Source organism: Pistacia vera, unplaced genomic scaffold, assembly GCF_008641045.1.
Source record: "Pistacia vera cultivar Batoury unplaced genomic scaffold, PisVer_v2 Contig791, whole genome shotgun sequence".
In the NCBI taxonomy this organism is placed as follows: Eukaryota; Viridiplantae; Streptophyta; class Magnoliopsida; order Sapindales; family Anacardiaceae; genus Pistacia; species Pistacia vera.
Window position 1 is genome coordinate 71,410 of NW_022196658.1, and position 15,421 is coordinate 86,830.

General features: G+C 36.5%; 1 protein-coding gene across 1 annotated transcript; it reads right to left on the minus strand.

Annotated features, from left to right (window-relative positions):
- Positions 1 to 1,535: 1,535 nt before the first annotated feature.
- LOC116116964 (probable pectate lyase 13) lies at positions 1,536 to 8,034 on the minus strand. The gene is made up of 6 exons (XM_031402995.1): positions 7,650 to 8,034; positions 7,280 to 7,557; positions 6,135 to 6,592; positions 5,569 to 6,011; positions 4,732 to 4,937; positions 1,536 to 1,783 (listed from the first exon to the last, which is right to left on the minus strand). The coding sequence occupies exons 2-6, from the start codon at positions 7,414 to 7,416 to the stop codon at positions 1,552 to 1,554; spliced, it is 1,476 nt and encodes a 491-aa protein (XP_031258855.1). The 5' UTR covers positions 7,417 to 7,557; positions 7,650 to 8,034; the 3' UTR covers positions 1,536 to 1,551.
- Positions 8,035 to 15,421: the final 7,387 nt, after the last annotated feature.

Consider the following 15,421-nt stretch of genomic DNA (forward strand, 5'->3'; position numbering starts at 1 on the left):
ATTTGAGAAATATTACTATATTTTTTTTAATTATATTTTTTTAATTACTTTTAGACCCCTTAAGTTTATTAATTTCATTAAATACTCCCAAAAAAAAGTTTAAAAATTAACAAAAACACCCCCACCGACCCATACTCACCAGATTCCGTCAACCACCGTTGGTGGTAGCCAGAATCTGTCACAGCGGCCTACACCATGATCGGAATTGGCCTGTAATTCATCGATCTGGCCTTTTCCGGCCAGATCTGGCCTTTAGCGACAGCCATATCTTTGGTCGTCGCTTCTTTGGCCTTTTCTAGCCGTCGACGGCCACATCTAGCCATAGATTTGGCCTTTTCTTGCCAGATCCACTAGAAAAGGTTATATCGACGCCATACCCGTCAGATTCGATCGGTATGTGTCGTTACACAATTTTTCGGCCAAATTCTGGTAGTGGTGGCCGAAACCTAGCACTGCGGGTGATAGGGGTATTTTTGTCATTTTATAATATTTTTATTAAATTAGCAAACCTAAGGGATTTTTTTATAAATTTTTAAATTTTACCTCGTAATACTCCCTTATTTAACTATCCAATATTATTCTCAAAATCCTATCCAAAATAATAAAACAAACGGACCCTTCACTTTTAAGTTTAGGATTCTAATTTGACGTTTTATTTTAAAATTCAGTTTTTTGAATTTTTTGAACCGTAACCGAACCGTTTTTTCGGTTAACCGGTTTTTCGGTTCGGTTAGCGGTTGGGCTTGGTTTTTGTATTTTTTTAAACACCCCTAGGCATAAGAAATTTAAAATACATAATTAGAAAGCGTATGGTAAAGTTTATAGAAGGAGATCCAATTTGAATATCTTTGGCAATTTTCTCCGACACATAATAAACACCCCATGTTATATACATTATTACTAGAAGAAAAATAGAAAAAATGGAAAAACCTTGAAATTGACGTACAATTTGAAATGTCACTTCAACCACCCATTTCCTATCTCCTATCACCCCTTTACTTCCAAATTTGTACCTCTACAAAGTCAATATAATATCCTTCATCATAGTTGCACATGCAAATTAGTTATATTATTAAATGCAATAAAAATGCTATCAATATTCTCTTTTTCACGTTTTTTTTTTTTTTCTCTTTTTTAACATGTATAAAAGATAGAAAAAAAATATATATCTGATATGATACCCCTAGTGGTACTCTTAGTAGGTAAGCGTTTAACATATGACTTGAAAAATAGTACAACTTTACTATTTAATGTTGAATGTATATTTATTAATAATTACAATAAATTACAACATCCACATACATTATATGCCTTTGATGTTTTGATATACCGTTGTATACTTGTATATATAATTTATAACCTGGAAGCCCACATAAACTCAAATTATGACAAATTGACCCTACAAGATAGGTTAGTGATGTTGAATCGTTGATTGATAATCATATAAATTTATAATAATTGAAGAATTTTCTTATTCTTCTTCTTTTTTTTTTTTTTTCTTTTTTTTTGGTTATCTAAAAATATAATGATTCCTATCTTCACTTTTCATTTCTATAACAATAATAATTGTAATGATAGAAGAGAACCATGGTTGGTGCTAACATACAAAATTAAAATAATTAGAAAAGACAAAAAGATTGACGAGGGTGGTGGGCACGGCGGTCCGCCGTTCCCAAATATCATTCCAAAGTAGTCGCCATCATCGCCACCAGACCTGCTGGTGCTGCTGCCTCCGGTCCCACCACCGCTGAATCCGGGATTTGAAACGCTCTCACTCCCCTCCCTGAGAAAATAATTCTTCGGTCAAAAAAGATATAACAATGACATGAATTTAGGCTAAAATACAAGGATATGGTTGGATGGATGTTGATAACTAGATTATTAATAAATAATACTATTAAGCTTTTTTAAGTGATTGAACATTGAGTAGTTGGAACAAAGTTTTCATTAAATAATTAATAATATGGTGGGAATATTATTGTCCCACCTCTCAACTCAAGTTATTCCAAGCCTAAGTTTGTGATTCTCCTAAACAAATAAAATCAAATAAAATTGCAAGTGGATCAAGAACAGAGCAGCCTGTGGGGTTTACCCTTTTCAGATACAAAACAAGATATTAAAAAAATTAAGGCTCCATGTGGATCCTACTGAAAATGGAAAAACTATTTTCTGAATGTTCAAGAAAAGTACTTGTTTAAATCAAAAACTCTGTAATACAGAGTATTTTTCAATCATTGGACGAGGGTGAACAGTTATTCAAACCATTTTAGAAAGACCGTTTATATAACTTATGCAAATGCAATCGGAACAACAATACAACATTAGTTAGAATTTGACTTCATCTTAAGAACTGAACTCTAATGTTCTATTAGCACCGCGTTCACACAGGATCATGACAGTTCAGAAGAAAACAAAAACACACACAAAAGATAAAAAAACAGAGCGTTAAAAATGATAACAATGTAAGGACCAAGAGCATATTGCAATAAAATAGTGTCAACGCCGTTAGCAACTACCAATATTCGTAATTGAATTAGGATCTTCTCTTGATCTGAACTCGTATGGTTAAGATTTACTTATTTACTATATGTTTCCTTTTCACTAACTATCAATCAGCAAATCTCTAATGCAACCATTTAACTGAACTGATAGCAAGATTTAAATGTTAAGAGCAAAAGTCAAACAGGTCACATTGGGAGTGGGAGAGGCTACTTTTATGCTTTTCCTAATTGGAGATGCTGATAGCTAGTTGTGTATATGCATAGTAAAGTCAGATCAGAAATGGGTCCAAAGTTTTGACAAAAGAATATAAAAGAGGGGCCCAAACTCTTCACTGGCTGTAAAGCACATTGCAGAGAATATAAACCAGATCAGCTTTCATATACAAACATGGCCTAGTTGGATTTACTCAGCAAAAGGCCTCCCCTTCCAACTAACTCTTTTTAACTACCCTATTTACACTTACAAACACTCCACACACCAAGTGTTTTCAGAAAGCATTACATACCCCTTACGAAGGTCGTTTTGACGCTTCTATAGGACGATTTTAAATAGAATACTTTCTGAAAACACTGAATATTGATAAACAAACTTATGCGATCCCATAAGGACCCACAAAAAAGAAAATACTTGGCGCCAAAACCTCATTATATTTTATTGCCACATGCATAATTTTGACTTTTAGGTAAATGGTTGATTTTAACAAGCTCTTTTCGTCTTTCGGGACCCCGCCCATGATTCCAAAGAATCAAATTAAACATGCAATCACTAAATAATTGCCTAAAAACCATACACATATGAGGTAAGCTTAAACGTTTTTACACTAAGCAGTTCAGACTACCAGCTCATCTCAAGGCTCAAGTTTCTCTCTTTATGAAGGGGGGCCATCTTTGTATTTATTCTATGTTCAACTTTTCTCACCAAAGTTTTTACATAATGAAGGTGGTCCCTTTAGGTTCAGAAATGGGAAAATATGAGACACTAGGGGATCCAAGGGTAAATATACAGAGAAGCTCAGAAGAAAATTGATGGGTCACCACATTCAGAGAGACATTAAAAAAGGATTTTTGCATATGCATAAGCAGCAAGGAGTGGAAAGGCAAGTAAAGGGGGTTTTATCACATACCCCTCTGAGAGCTTAGGAAGTTTCAACATCCTCATGGTTTTGCAAAAGTATCAAACACCATGGGGGCATTTGAAACTTCCTTGTCTCTCTAAACCCGAAAAATGAACTGTAAGCTAAAGCTGCTGTTTTCGGTTTATGATATTCTAAGAATCTATATGCTCTCATCAGTCATCTTCATCACGTGCCCACCATATAAATTATTGATTTTTAATTGGGTATTCTTTCTTTCAACCATTGAAAAGTAGATACTTAGCTAATTTCAACTACTTGTCTTTTTGTCCCAAATTAGTATTAAACTATCTATTATTTTAATTCATATAGCCCCCATAACTTTTTTAAATTTATCTCTTTTCTTACCAATTCATCTTGGTAGCCAGGATTTACTAATAATTCTAAGTTTGATTAATGTTTCATTTAATTGGGTTAATTTTATTCGCTCTTATAAAAGATAATTAAATCTCAGGTGCTCCAACGATTTATGAAAATTCTAAAACTACCAAAAACCCTTAGAAAATATCCAAAAAACCCACTAAATTAAAGGATTTTTATTTATTTTCAAAATATTTGAGACGCTAAAGACTTAATTATCTCTTGTGGGCGAATGAAATTTACCAACATTTTAATTTTATATTTCACTCTTTTATTCACATTATAAACTATTAGAATAAAGATTAGTTTACAATCTACTCTTTTAAACTTTCTTTAATAACTTCGACGTGACAGTTCACAATTGATCAGTTTTCAATTGAATGAAACCCATAATAAATAGGTAAGACTTATTTGAGAACTAACCAATTAAAAATTATCACATTAAAAATATAAGAGAAAGTTTGTGAGATTAAAAATATAAGAGAAAGTTTGTGAGATTAGATACAACGTCTAAGTGTAGTATTTGCCCAAACTATTAATATGTGCGACATTGCGATCCTGACTAAGGTATATTTTGATGTTTAAAAGTGCGTTAATTGTGGGCAAAGTTAATATCACTTTAAAAATATCCTACAGCTGATAGAAATGACTAAAGAACCCTTGTATGACAGTTAAATAAAGACAGTTGTTTTTTCTGTTCATAAAAGGGAGGGTATTTAAGGGAATTGAAAAAGTACCTGGGTCCACCGAGGACACCGGAGTTCATTGTCAGTTGTTCAATAAGTGCGGCAGATTTGGGCTCAACGCTCGAGGCTCTGGCGTACTGCGTGCTGAGACTCAAACCCGAGGGCACAAAGAATGCTCCATTTACCATTATGTCCCCCTCCGTCCTCCAGTTCCAACCTGTCCACTCTCTCTCGTCTGTGTCCACGCGCTTTGTCACCTATTGGCAATTATAGCAAAACACCCACATGCACACCGTCAGATTGTGGAGTCCACGCGGTCAAAAAGTGCGTAAAACAGAGTTGAAACAGACAGAAAGCCTAGGAGAGATGAGATTGTTTTACAGAAATTTAATGGCTGGCAGGCACTACTCTTTATTACTGTTTGGGTTCAGGAAAACTACATTGAAATACATTTCACAAAATATATTTTATAAAAAGAAAAGAAAAAACATTAACCAATAAATCGTATTTAAAAAATCTTTGGACCCACAGTACTGCTCTATTTCAAACAATCCCCACCACTAACAGAAAAATCCCCACCTATGACAAATAGCAAAAGAAAGTTCACAAGATACACAAAATATCAATAATGCAAAATCACTTTTCCCAAGCACTACTGATAAAAAAATAGTAGAGTAGTATTTTCCAAAAAAAAATCCCATTAAGATTCTATAAATTTTAGATGGATACAGAAGTTTTAATTTTCTATTTAAGCTGAACTTTTCACCTAGAATTTAGGTAAATCTTAATAATGGATAGTGAAATTATTTCTAATAATTCAAAGACAATAATAATAATACTATCATTAATAATAACATTAGTAGTAATTATAATTTAAAAAAAAAATACCTCCTTGGCATTATCATTCGGCGGAGCCGTGTATCGATTCCCCTGACTGTTGATCGTAGGATTGGCGCTACCACCGATAGCATACATTTCCCACGCAGTGAAATCATTGTTGACCACATGTATGTAGCCGCGTCTACACCGAGGCATACGCTGTACCAGCGCCTCACCGAAGTGATTAAACGCGATCGTTATTTGCATCCCAGTGTCCAGCTGGTAATTGTCATTGTGCCCCAACAACATCACTTCATCATGATGCGAAAAATAGCTGTTCGATATCGTGATCGCTGTAGACCCCAGTATAGCATCGATCAAACCGTCCGTGCAATAACTTAACGAACAATGATCGATCCAGATCTTCTGAGAGCCCGTGATGGAAATCCCATCGCCGTCTGATTTTCCTCTGAAGCCCACGTGAGTTGGGGACGACGCTATCATAGTATTACCTGAATTTTTCAATTGTAAGTTTTGGTTGCATTTCAAACTTGATGGACTTTATTGATGAAAGCTATACATAGATAACTAAAATGATATTTACCATTTCAGTTATAAAATTTCAGATATTTTACCTGAAGGTGTACAATGGTGAATGTGAATGTTGTGGATGATGACGTGGGAGACATATTGAAGAGTTAAGCATCCATTCCCGGTAATGTAGACGTTAGCGCCACGGCCGTCGATGGTTTTGTAGCTGTTGATGATGAGCTCGTGTTTGAGTTTGATGACCATGTTGGAAGTGAAGACTATCCAGAGAGGTTCTTCTTGAATGACAGCGTAACGGAGAGTGCCGGGGGTGGGGTTGGCCGGGTCGTGGTCGGAAGAGTCGGTGACGACGTAGATCTGACCGCCTTTGCCGCCGAGTGCTCCCTGGCCGAACCCGATGGTGCAGTCGGCTAAACGTTGGCGGTTGGTGGTGGCCCAGTTGGGGTCGCAGCGCCAACAGTCGTCAATGGGGTTACCGGTAAGACATTGGTCTTTTTGTTGAATGGACAGAGTTTGGCGTCTTGAAAGAGACGCGTTTACCATCCTGTAAAAGAAAAAAATGTAAAATGAAAAGATGTGAAAAATGAGTTAAGTGGTGTTTGTTTGGTGGGAAATAAATGGAAGAAAATGATGGTGGTCAGATAGGTTTTTTGTTTGTTTTGTGAAATGCAAGTGGAAAATGAGAGAAAATAGGACTGAAAAACAGGGGAGAACAGAGGACGCTCTTTGCCGAGAACATGTGGAGTAAAGAAAATGGGGATCTTTTCACGAGCTGAAAACAAAAATCTTATTAAATGAGTAGAAAATGAGCAAAACCTAGATAGGTTTTTTGTTTGTTTTGTGAAATGCAAGTGGAAAATGAGAGAAAATAGGATTGAAAAACAGGGGAGAACAGAGGATGCTCTTTGCCGAGAACGTGTGGGGTAAAGAAAATGGGGATCTTTTCACAAGCTGAAAACAAAAATCTTATTAAATGAGTAGAAAATGAGCAAAACCTAGATGGGTTTCTTGTTTGTTTGGGAAATGCAAATGGGAAATGAGAGAAGATAGGGTTGAAAAAGAAGGGAAAAACAAAGGAATGCTCTGTTGGTTTGCCTAGAAAATGAGGAGTAAAGAAAATGGGGATCTTTTCACAAGCTGAAAAGCAAAACTCTTGTTAAATGAGGACGAAATGAGCAAAACCCAGATGGGGTTCTTTCTTTGTTGAAGTGTAGAGTTCAAAAGACCTTACCTTTGAACATGTTGAACGACGGCTTCCGGGTCAGGGTGTTGATGAGGAAGAGTGAGGTTGTGGGAAGCCATTGCAATAGAAAAGAAAGAGAGCAACAAGCAAAGACATGCAGAGAAAATGCTGGTGATTAGAAGCATTTTTGAAGAGACTGACAATAATGGTGGTGAATATTTGTTGTTGTTATTGTTGTTGTTGCTGCTTGTCTCCCCCCTTTTGCCTCTGTAAAAAAGAAGTCTCTGAATTGTTTGATGACTTGATGTCTTTCAAAACTTAGGAGGCTGCAAATTTTGGGAAAATGTGAAGAGGGTTTATATAATAAAAACCTAGATTATAAATAATACTAATAATTAATTGGTAAGGGATACATTACTTTTTAAATGAGAAAATGTGTCATTTCTTTTCTTTTCTTGTTTGTTTATTTGGAAAGAAAGGGGAAGGCATGGCCGTGACGGGACATCCATGGAAGAAGAAGAGAATTAGAGAGCTTTCTCTCCAAATTTCTCTTGTAAAAAAAACTCAATAACTCACATTCCTACCTTGCTCTTTAATCATTCTAGAGATAGAAGATCAGAAAACTATTCTAAAAGGTTAAAAATTGTTGATAAATAGAGAGAGAGAGAGAGAGGGAGGAAAAGGCTTATCCAAAAGATGTAAAAGCCCTTCTTCTTCTACTTCTCTTCTTGGTCTCCTTTTTTTATGACGCCATTGATAATAACTGATGAGAGTTTGTTATTTATTTATTTAATAATTTGTATGGGGATTACGATTCTTTGCGGAGATGGAGTGAGTTTGGATGTTCTTATTCTTAAGAGACACTCCTCGTGTGTAGACAAAACCTGTTCACTTTTGTTGGAGGAGAAAGGGTTGAAGTTTAGATTTGGAAATCAGCAAGATTCGGCACTGCTTTCAGTAAATTATTGAGCTAAGCCTTCTAGTTTCAGAAAGTTTTTCCTTTCATTGAAGAAAATAAAGGAAACAAAAATTTCACCTTCCTCTAGCTTTGGGAAGTATTGACACTTTCAACTCTTGTCAAAGGCTGATTATAATAATACTTGCTTAATATTACTTACCCTTTATGAAAAGAAAGTTGAACTTAAATGAGGTTATGCTTCTATTATATAGGAAGAATTTCTATCTCGACTAACAATGGTTTCAATACACACACATAAATTAATTGGAATAAATTAAAAGAATAATTCAAGAACTTACATGGTTCAAGGTTAACTAACCATCGGTCAATATCAAAGTTTCCATCTAAGGTTTTACTAATGTTTTAAAACCATTGGCATCGACAAATAGTGTCTATTTTCGTTGACTGTGATTTTTAGTCGATTCACTCACCGGAAATCGACGTTGTTGCCACCATTGCACTCACCAGTCATTCCTCTTCAAAAGCCTTAACATTCTAACATTCAATTATTCATGAATTGATGTTCTAATTTCTAAAGTTTTACTAAATAGAAAAATTTGTAACCCGACCTGATAAAGGCTCCGGGTCATAGTTCAACCCGTCAGGTCGGGTCAGGTTCCTAATCACTGGGAAGTAGAATCTCAAGTAAATAGAAAATTCACAAAAGGAAAACGAGCCACTTTCCTCACACTTAATTTGATTAGGGCTTACAAGAATTTACCTCGCTGGAAACTTAGGAAATTATGTATTAGTTGTGATTAAATTGAGTAATATGATAAAATGTTATGAAAAGAAAAGGACAAACTTAGTGTTATGCCTAAAAAGTCACGCTTATATCAGCTCAATAAATGTCTTTTTGTACTAGCTGTCAAGCTCATATTTCTTCAAAGATATTCATACCAACCCTATCTCATTTCAAGAGATGAATGGACGAGAGTCTTCCATGTGTCAAGGCAACTTGCAGAACACTCATTACATTGAGTTCAAAGGTATATAAATTGGCACTTCTCTTCCCGAAAAATGATGCTGAGCATATGAGAGCTAGGCATAGATTTGAGTTCAATTCTTTTTCTCTGTAAACACTGTATTTCTTCATCTTTGTATGCCTTACGGGCAATATCTTATAAATAGTCAAAGATCAATAAAATAACAGTGGATGTAGGAGTCGCTTGTTTAAGCATCCGAACCACTATAAAAACCTCTCTTGTTAGCATATTATTTATGTTTTTTGTAACATATATAATCTCAGCTCCATATTCAAATCTTATGGATCCATCACGTGTAATTTCTAAGACCCTCTTAGCATTTTGCACATGCGAGTCATTGGCATCCAAAATCATGCGTCAACAGTTTGGTGGTCCATGCAGGTCTCAAACCTGTGTTAGAATTCTCTGATCGCGTGGCCAGATCACACGCGTCAGAGTTCTCCGACCGCATGGCCAGATCCCAGATTGCACGCTTCAGAATTCTCCAATCGCGTGGCCAGATCGCACGCATCAGAGTTCTCCGATCATGTAGCCAGATCGCAGATCGCACGCGTCAGAGTTCTCCGATCGCGTGGCCAGATCGCAGATCACAGGCATTAGAATTCTCCAATCGCGTGGCCAGACTCCAATCGCGTGGCCAGATCGCAGATCGCACCTGTCAAAATTCTCCAATCGCGTGTCCAGATAGTAGATCGCACCTGTTAGAATTTTTCAATCGCATGGCCAGATCGCACGCTCAGGTCGTCCTCATCTTCTGCTTCAGATCACTGGTCTTTAGCTTCAAATCGCGTGTTCAAATCGCTGATCTCTTGTTCTCATATTGAGCTCTCAGGTCGAGCTCGTTATGCTCTCAATTTGAGCTCATTATGCTTTGAGGTCAAGCTCGTTATGCTCTCAGGTTGAGCTCGTTATGCTCTAAGGTCAAGCTTGTTATGCTCTCAAGTAGAGTTCGTTACGCTCTGAGGTCGAGCTCGTTATGCTCAAGTCGAGCTCATTATGCTCAGGTCGACCTCGTTATGCTCTGAGGTCGACCTCGTTATGCTTTCAGGTAGAGCTCGTTATGCTCTCAGGTCGAGCTCCTATCAAATCGTGATCAACTTCTAGCTCCCAGATCGCGATCAGCTCCCAGCTCTCTGCACTAGATCGCGCCAGGAATAGTTCGAGCTCTTCAGTTCGAGACTACAGCCTATAGTGCAATAGCCATTCAGATCAAAGACTTGAGTTTCTGAAGCACGATTACGCACTCCAAAAACTGGGGGGCTTTTGTTACGCCTAAAAAATCATGCTTATATCAGCCTAATAAATGTCTTTTTGTACTAGCTGCCAAGCCCATATCTCCTCAAAGATATTCATACCAACCTTATCTCATTTCAAGAGATGAATGGACAAGAGCCTTCCATGTGTCAAGGCAACTTGCAAAACACTCATTACATTGAGTTCAAATGTGTATAAATTGGCACTTCTCTTCCCAAAAAAAGAGGTTGGGCGTATGAGAGCTAGGCATAGATTTGGACTCAATTTTTTCTCCCTGTGAACACTGTATTTCTTCATCTTTGTATGCCTTACGGGCAATATCATAGAAATAGTCAAAGATCAATAAAATAACAGTGGATATAGGAGTTGCTTGTTTGAGCATCCGAACCACTATAAAAACCTCTCTTGTTAACCTATTATTTATGTTTTCTGCAACATATATAATCTCAACTCCATATTCAAATCTCATGGATCCATCACGTGTAATTTCTAAGACCCTCTTAGTACTTTACACGTGCGAGTCGTTGGCATCCAAAATCATGCGTCAACACTTAGAATACAGTTTTGAAAAATGCTTTTAAAATTGTTAAAAATGTTTTTCTTGTTATTCTTCTCATTGCCAACCACCTATTATTCTCACTGAATTTCAAATGCTGATTCCAGCAATGTTTTTCTTTAATTAATCATTTCTCTAACCACTCTTAACATTTTTTTTTAGTAAACGACTTTTTCCCACCCAAGGTTTTCCTTAATGACACTTTCCCACCTAAAAAGTTTCAAAATACCATTTTCTCACCCAAAGTTTATATTCTGTTAATACCAAAAATACAATTCACTTTCTTACCAATGTTCAACGAGTTACTAGGAGTTAAGGTAAGAGGTGTTTTTTAAAGTGGAGGCCGATGTTCAATGGTAAGAAAGTGAATTGTATTTTTGGTATTAACGGAATATAAACTTTGGGTGAGAAAATGGTACTTTGAAACCTTTTGAGTGAAAAGGTCATTAAGGCAAACCTTGGGTGGGAAAAAGTTGGTCTACTTTTTTTTTTTATGAGAGAGAGAGAGAGAGGGAGGAAAAGGCTTATCCAAAAGATGTAAAAGCCCTTCTTCTTCTACTTCTCTTCTTGGTCTCCTTTTTTTATGACGCCATTGATAATAACTGATGAGAGTTTGTTATTTATTTATTTAATAATTTGTATGGGGATTACGATTCTTTGCGGAGATGGAGTGAGTTTGGATGTTCTTATTCTTAAGAGACACTCCTCGTGTGTAGACAAAACCTGTTCACTTTTGTTGGAGGAGAAAGGGTTGAAGTTTAGATTTGGAAATCAGCAAGATTCGGCACTGCTTTCAGTAAATTATTGAGCTAAGCCTTCTAGTTTCAGAAAGTTTTTCCTTTCATTGAAGAAAATAAAGGAAACAAAAATTTCACCTTCCTCTAGCTTTGGGAAGTATTGACACTTTCAACTCTTGTCAAAGGCTGATTATAATAATACTTGCTTAATATTACTTACCCTTTATGAAAAGAAAGTTGAACTTAAATGGGGTTATGCTTCTATTATATAGGAAGAATTTCTATCTCGACTAACAATGGTTTCAATACACACACATAAATTAATTGGAATAAATTAAAAGAATAATTCAAGAATTTACATGGTTAAAGGTTAACTAACCATCGGTCAATATCAAAGTTTCCATCTAAGGTTTTACTAATGTTTTAAAACCATTGGCATCGACAAATAGCGTCTATTTTCGATGACTATGATTTTTAATCGATTCACTCACCGGAAATCAACGTTGTTACTACCATTGCACTCACCGGTCATTCCTCTTCAAAAACCTTAACATTTTAACCTTCAATTGTTCACGAATTGATGTCCTAATTTCTAGGGTTTTACTAAATGGAAAAATTTGTAACCCGACCCGATGAAGGCTCCGGGTCATAGTTCAACCCGTTGGGTCGGGTCAGGTTCCTAATCACTGGGAAGTAGAATCTCAAGTAAATAGAAAATTCACAAAAGGAAAACGAGCCACTTTCCTCACACTTAATTTGATTAGGGCTTACAAGAATTTACCTCGCTGGAAACTTAGGAAATTATGTATTAGTTGTGATTAAATTGAGTAATATGATAAAATGTTATGAAAAGAAAAGGACAAACTTAGTGTTATGCCTAAAAAGTCACGCTTATGTCAGCTCAATAAATGTCTTTTTATACTAGCTGTCAAGCCTATATCTCTTCAAAGATATTCATACCAACCCTATCTCATTTCAAGAGATGAATGGACGAGAGTCTTCCATGTGTCAAGACAACTTACAAAACACTCATTACATTGAGTTCAAAAGTGTATAAATTGGCACTTTTCTTCCTGAAAAAGGAGGTTGGGCATATGAGAGCTAGGCATAGATTTGAATTCAATTATTTTTTCTCTGTAAACACTGTATTTCTTCATCTTTGTATGCCTTATGGGCAACATCATAGAAATAGTCAGAGATCAATAAAATAACAATGAATGTAGGAGTCGTTTGTTTGAGCATCCGAACCACTATAAAAACCTCTCTTATTAGCCTATTATTTATGTTTTCTGTAACATATATAATCTCAGCTCCATATTCAAATCTCATGGATCCATCACGTGTAATTTCTAAGACCCTCTTAGCACTTTGCACGTGTGAGTCATTGGCGTCCAAAATCATGCGTCAACAGTTTGGTGGCCCATGCAGGTCTCAAACCTGCGTTAGAGTTCTCCGATCGCGTGGCCAGATCATAGATCGCACAAGTCAGAATTCTCCAATCTTGCGGCCAGATCGCAGATCGCACGCATCAGAGTTCTCTGATCGCGTGGCCAGATCACACACGTCAGAGTTCTCCGACCCTGTGGCCAGATCGCAGATCGCACGTGTTAGAATTCTCCAATCGCATGGTCATATCGCACGCGTCAGAGTTCTCCGATTGCGTGGCCAGATCGCAGATCGCACGCGTTAGAATTCTCCAATCGCGTGTTCAAATCACTGATCTCTTGTTCTCAGATTGAGCTCTCAGGTTGAGCTCGTTATGCTCTCAGGTTAAGCTCATTATGCTCTAAGGTCGAGCTCGTTATGCTCTCAAGTTGAGCTCATTATGCTATGAGGTCGAGCTTGTTATGCTCTCAAGTAGAGTTCGTTACGCTCTGAGGTCGAGCTCGTTATACTCTGAGGTCGAGCTCGTCATGCTCGGGTCGAGCTCGTTATGCTCTCAGGTCGAGCTCCTATCAAATCGTGATCAACTTCTAGCTCCCAGATCGCAATCAGCTCTTAGCTCTCAGCACTCGATCGCGCCAGGAATAGTTCGAGCTCTTCAGTTCGAGACTACAGCCTACAGTGCAATAGCCATTCAGATCAAAGACCTGAGTTTCTGAAGCACGATTACGCACTCCAAAAACTGGGGGGGCTTTTGTTATGCCTAAAAAGTCATACTTATGTCAGTCCAATAAATGTCTTTTTGTACTAGCTGTCAAGCCCATATCTCCTCAAAGATATTCATACCAACCCTATCTCATTTCAAGAGATGAATGGACGAGAGCCTTCCATGTGTCAAGGCAACTTGCAAAACACTCATTACATTGAGTTCAAATGTGTATAAATTGGCACTCTCTTCCCGAAAAAGGGGGCTGGGCATATGAGATCTACGCATAGATTTGAACTCAATTTTTTCTCTCTATAAACACTGTATTTCTTCATCTTTGTATGCCTTACGGGCAATATCATAGAAATAGTCAGAGATCAATAAAATAATAGTGGATGTAGGAGTTGCTTGTTTGAGCATCCGAACCACTATAAAAACTTCTCTTGTTAACCTATTATTTATGTTTTCTGCAACATATATAATCTCAGCTCCATATTCAAATCTCATGGATCCATCACGTGTAATTTCTAAGACACTCTTAGCACTTTACACGTGCGAGTCGTTGGTGTCCAAAATCATGCGTCAACACTTAGAATACAGTTTGAAAAATGCTTTTAAAATTGTTAAAAATGTTTTTCTTGTTATTCTTCTCATTGCCAACCATCTATTATTCTCACTGAATTTCAAATGCTGATTCCAGCAATGTTTTTCTTTAATTAATCGTTTCTCTAACCACTCTTAACATTTTTTTTAGTAAACAACTTTTTCCCACCCAAGGTTTGCCTCAATGACACTTTCCCACCTAAAAAGTTTCAAAATACAATTTTATCACCCAAAGTTTATATTATGTTAATACCAAAAATACACTTCACTTTCTCACCGATGTTCAACGAGTTATCAGGAGTCAAGGTAAGAGGTGTTTTTTAAAGTGGAGGTCAATAGATTGAATGGTGGTGACCGATTTAATATTTGTCACCGGATCTACCAAAAATTAGCTGAGAACAAGAAACTCTAACTTTGTCGTGATCGGCAATCGACGAGAAATAAGGTGTCGACGTAAGAGAGGTTTTGTAGAGAAGATACCGGAGGTTCAAATGATGGTGACGAAGAGAATTTGCGTCACCAAAATCGGTTTAAAGTATTAACAGAATATAAACTTTGGGTGAGAAAATGGTATTTTGAAACCTTTTGAGTGAAAAGGTCATTAAGGCAAACCTTGGGTGGGAAAACGTTGGTCTACTTTTTTTTTTTTTTTTTTTTAGCTATTAAGAATTGTAATGTTTTGGCAACATTATCCAACTGATTATCCTATAATAATTATTCTTATATATATTTTTTTTCTTCTAATTTCCTTGCATCAATATATAATCTCTAAAGAATAGTTAAGAAGAACATTATATTTGGACCACAAAAGTAATTAAATATTTTAATTTAATACTAAAATATAGAATAATATACTTAAGATATATAAAAACAAATTGGACCGACCTTTGAAATACCGAAGCTATTTGTTGGAGCATATGTGAATGTGATACATTAATAGCAACTTGGATAAGGCCGGTGACATCAATTCCGGAACATTATAGATCTGGAATATCCTCATGGGAGGT

What these genes read in the sequence shown, in the direction of transcription:
- LOC116116964 (XM_031402995.1), bottom strand. Translation starts at nt 7,416, where the DNA reads ATGCTTCTAATCACCAGCATTTTCTCTGCATGTCTTTGCTTGTTGCTC. An exon ending in TCACCATTGTACACCTTCAG is followed by an intron (nt 6,012 to 6,134) that starts GTAAAATATCTG and finishes TGAAAAATTCAG; the next exon opens with GTAATACTATGATAGCGTCG. An exon ending in CGAATGATAATGCCAAGGAG is followed by an intron (nt 4,938 to 5,568) that starts GTATTTTTTTTT and finishes AATTGCCAATAG; the next exon opens with GTGACAAAGCGCGTGGACAC.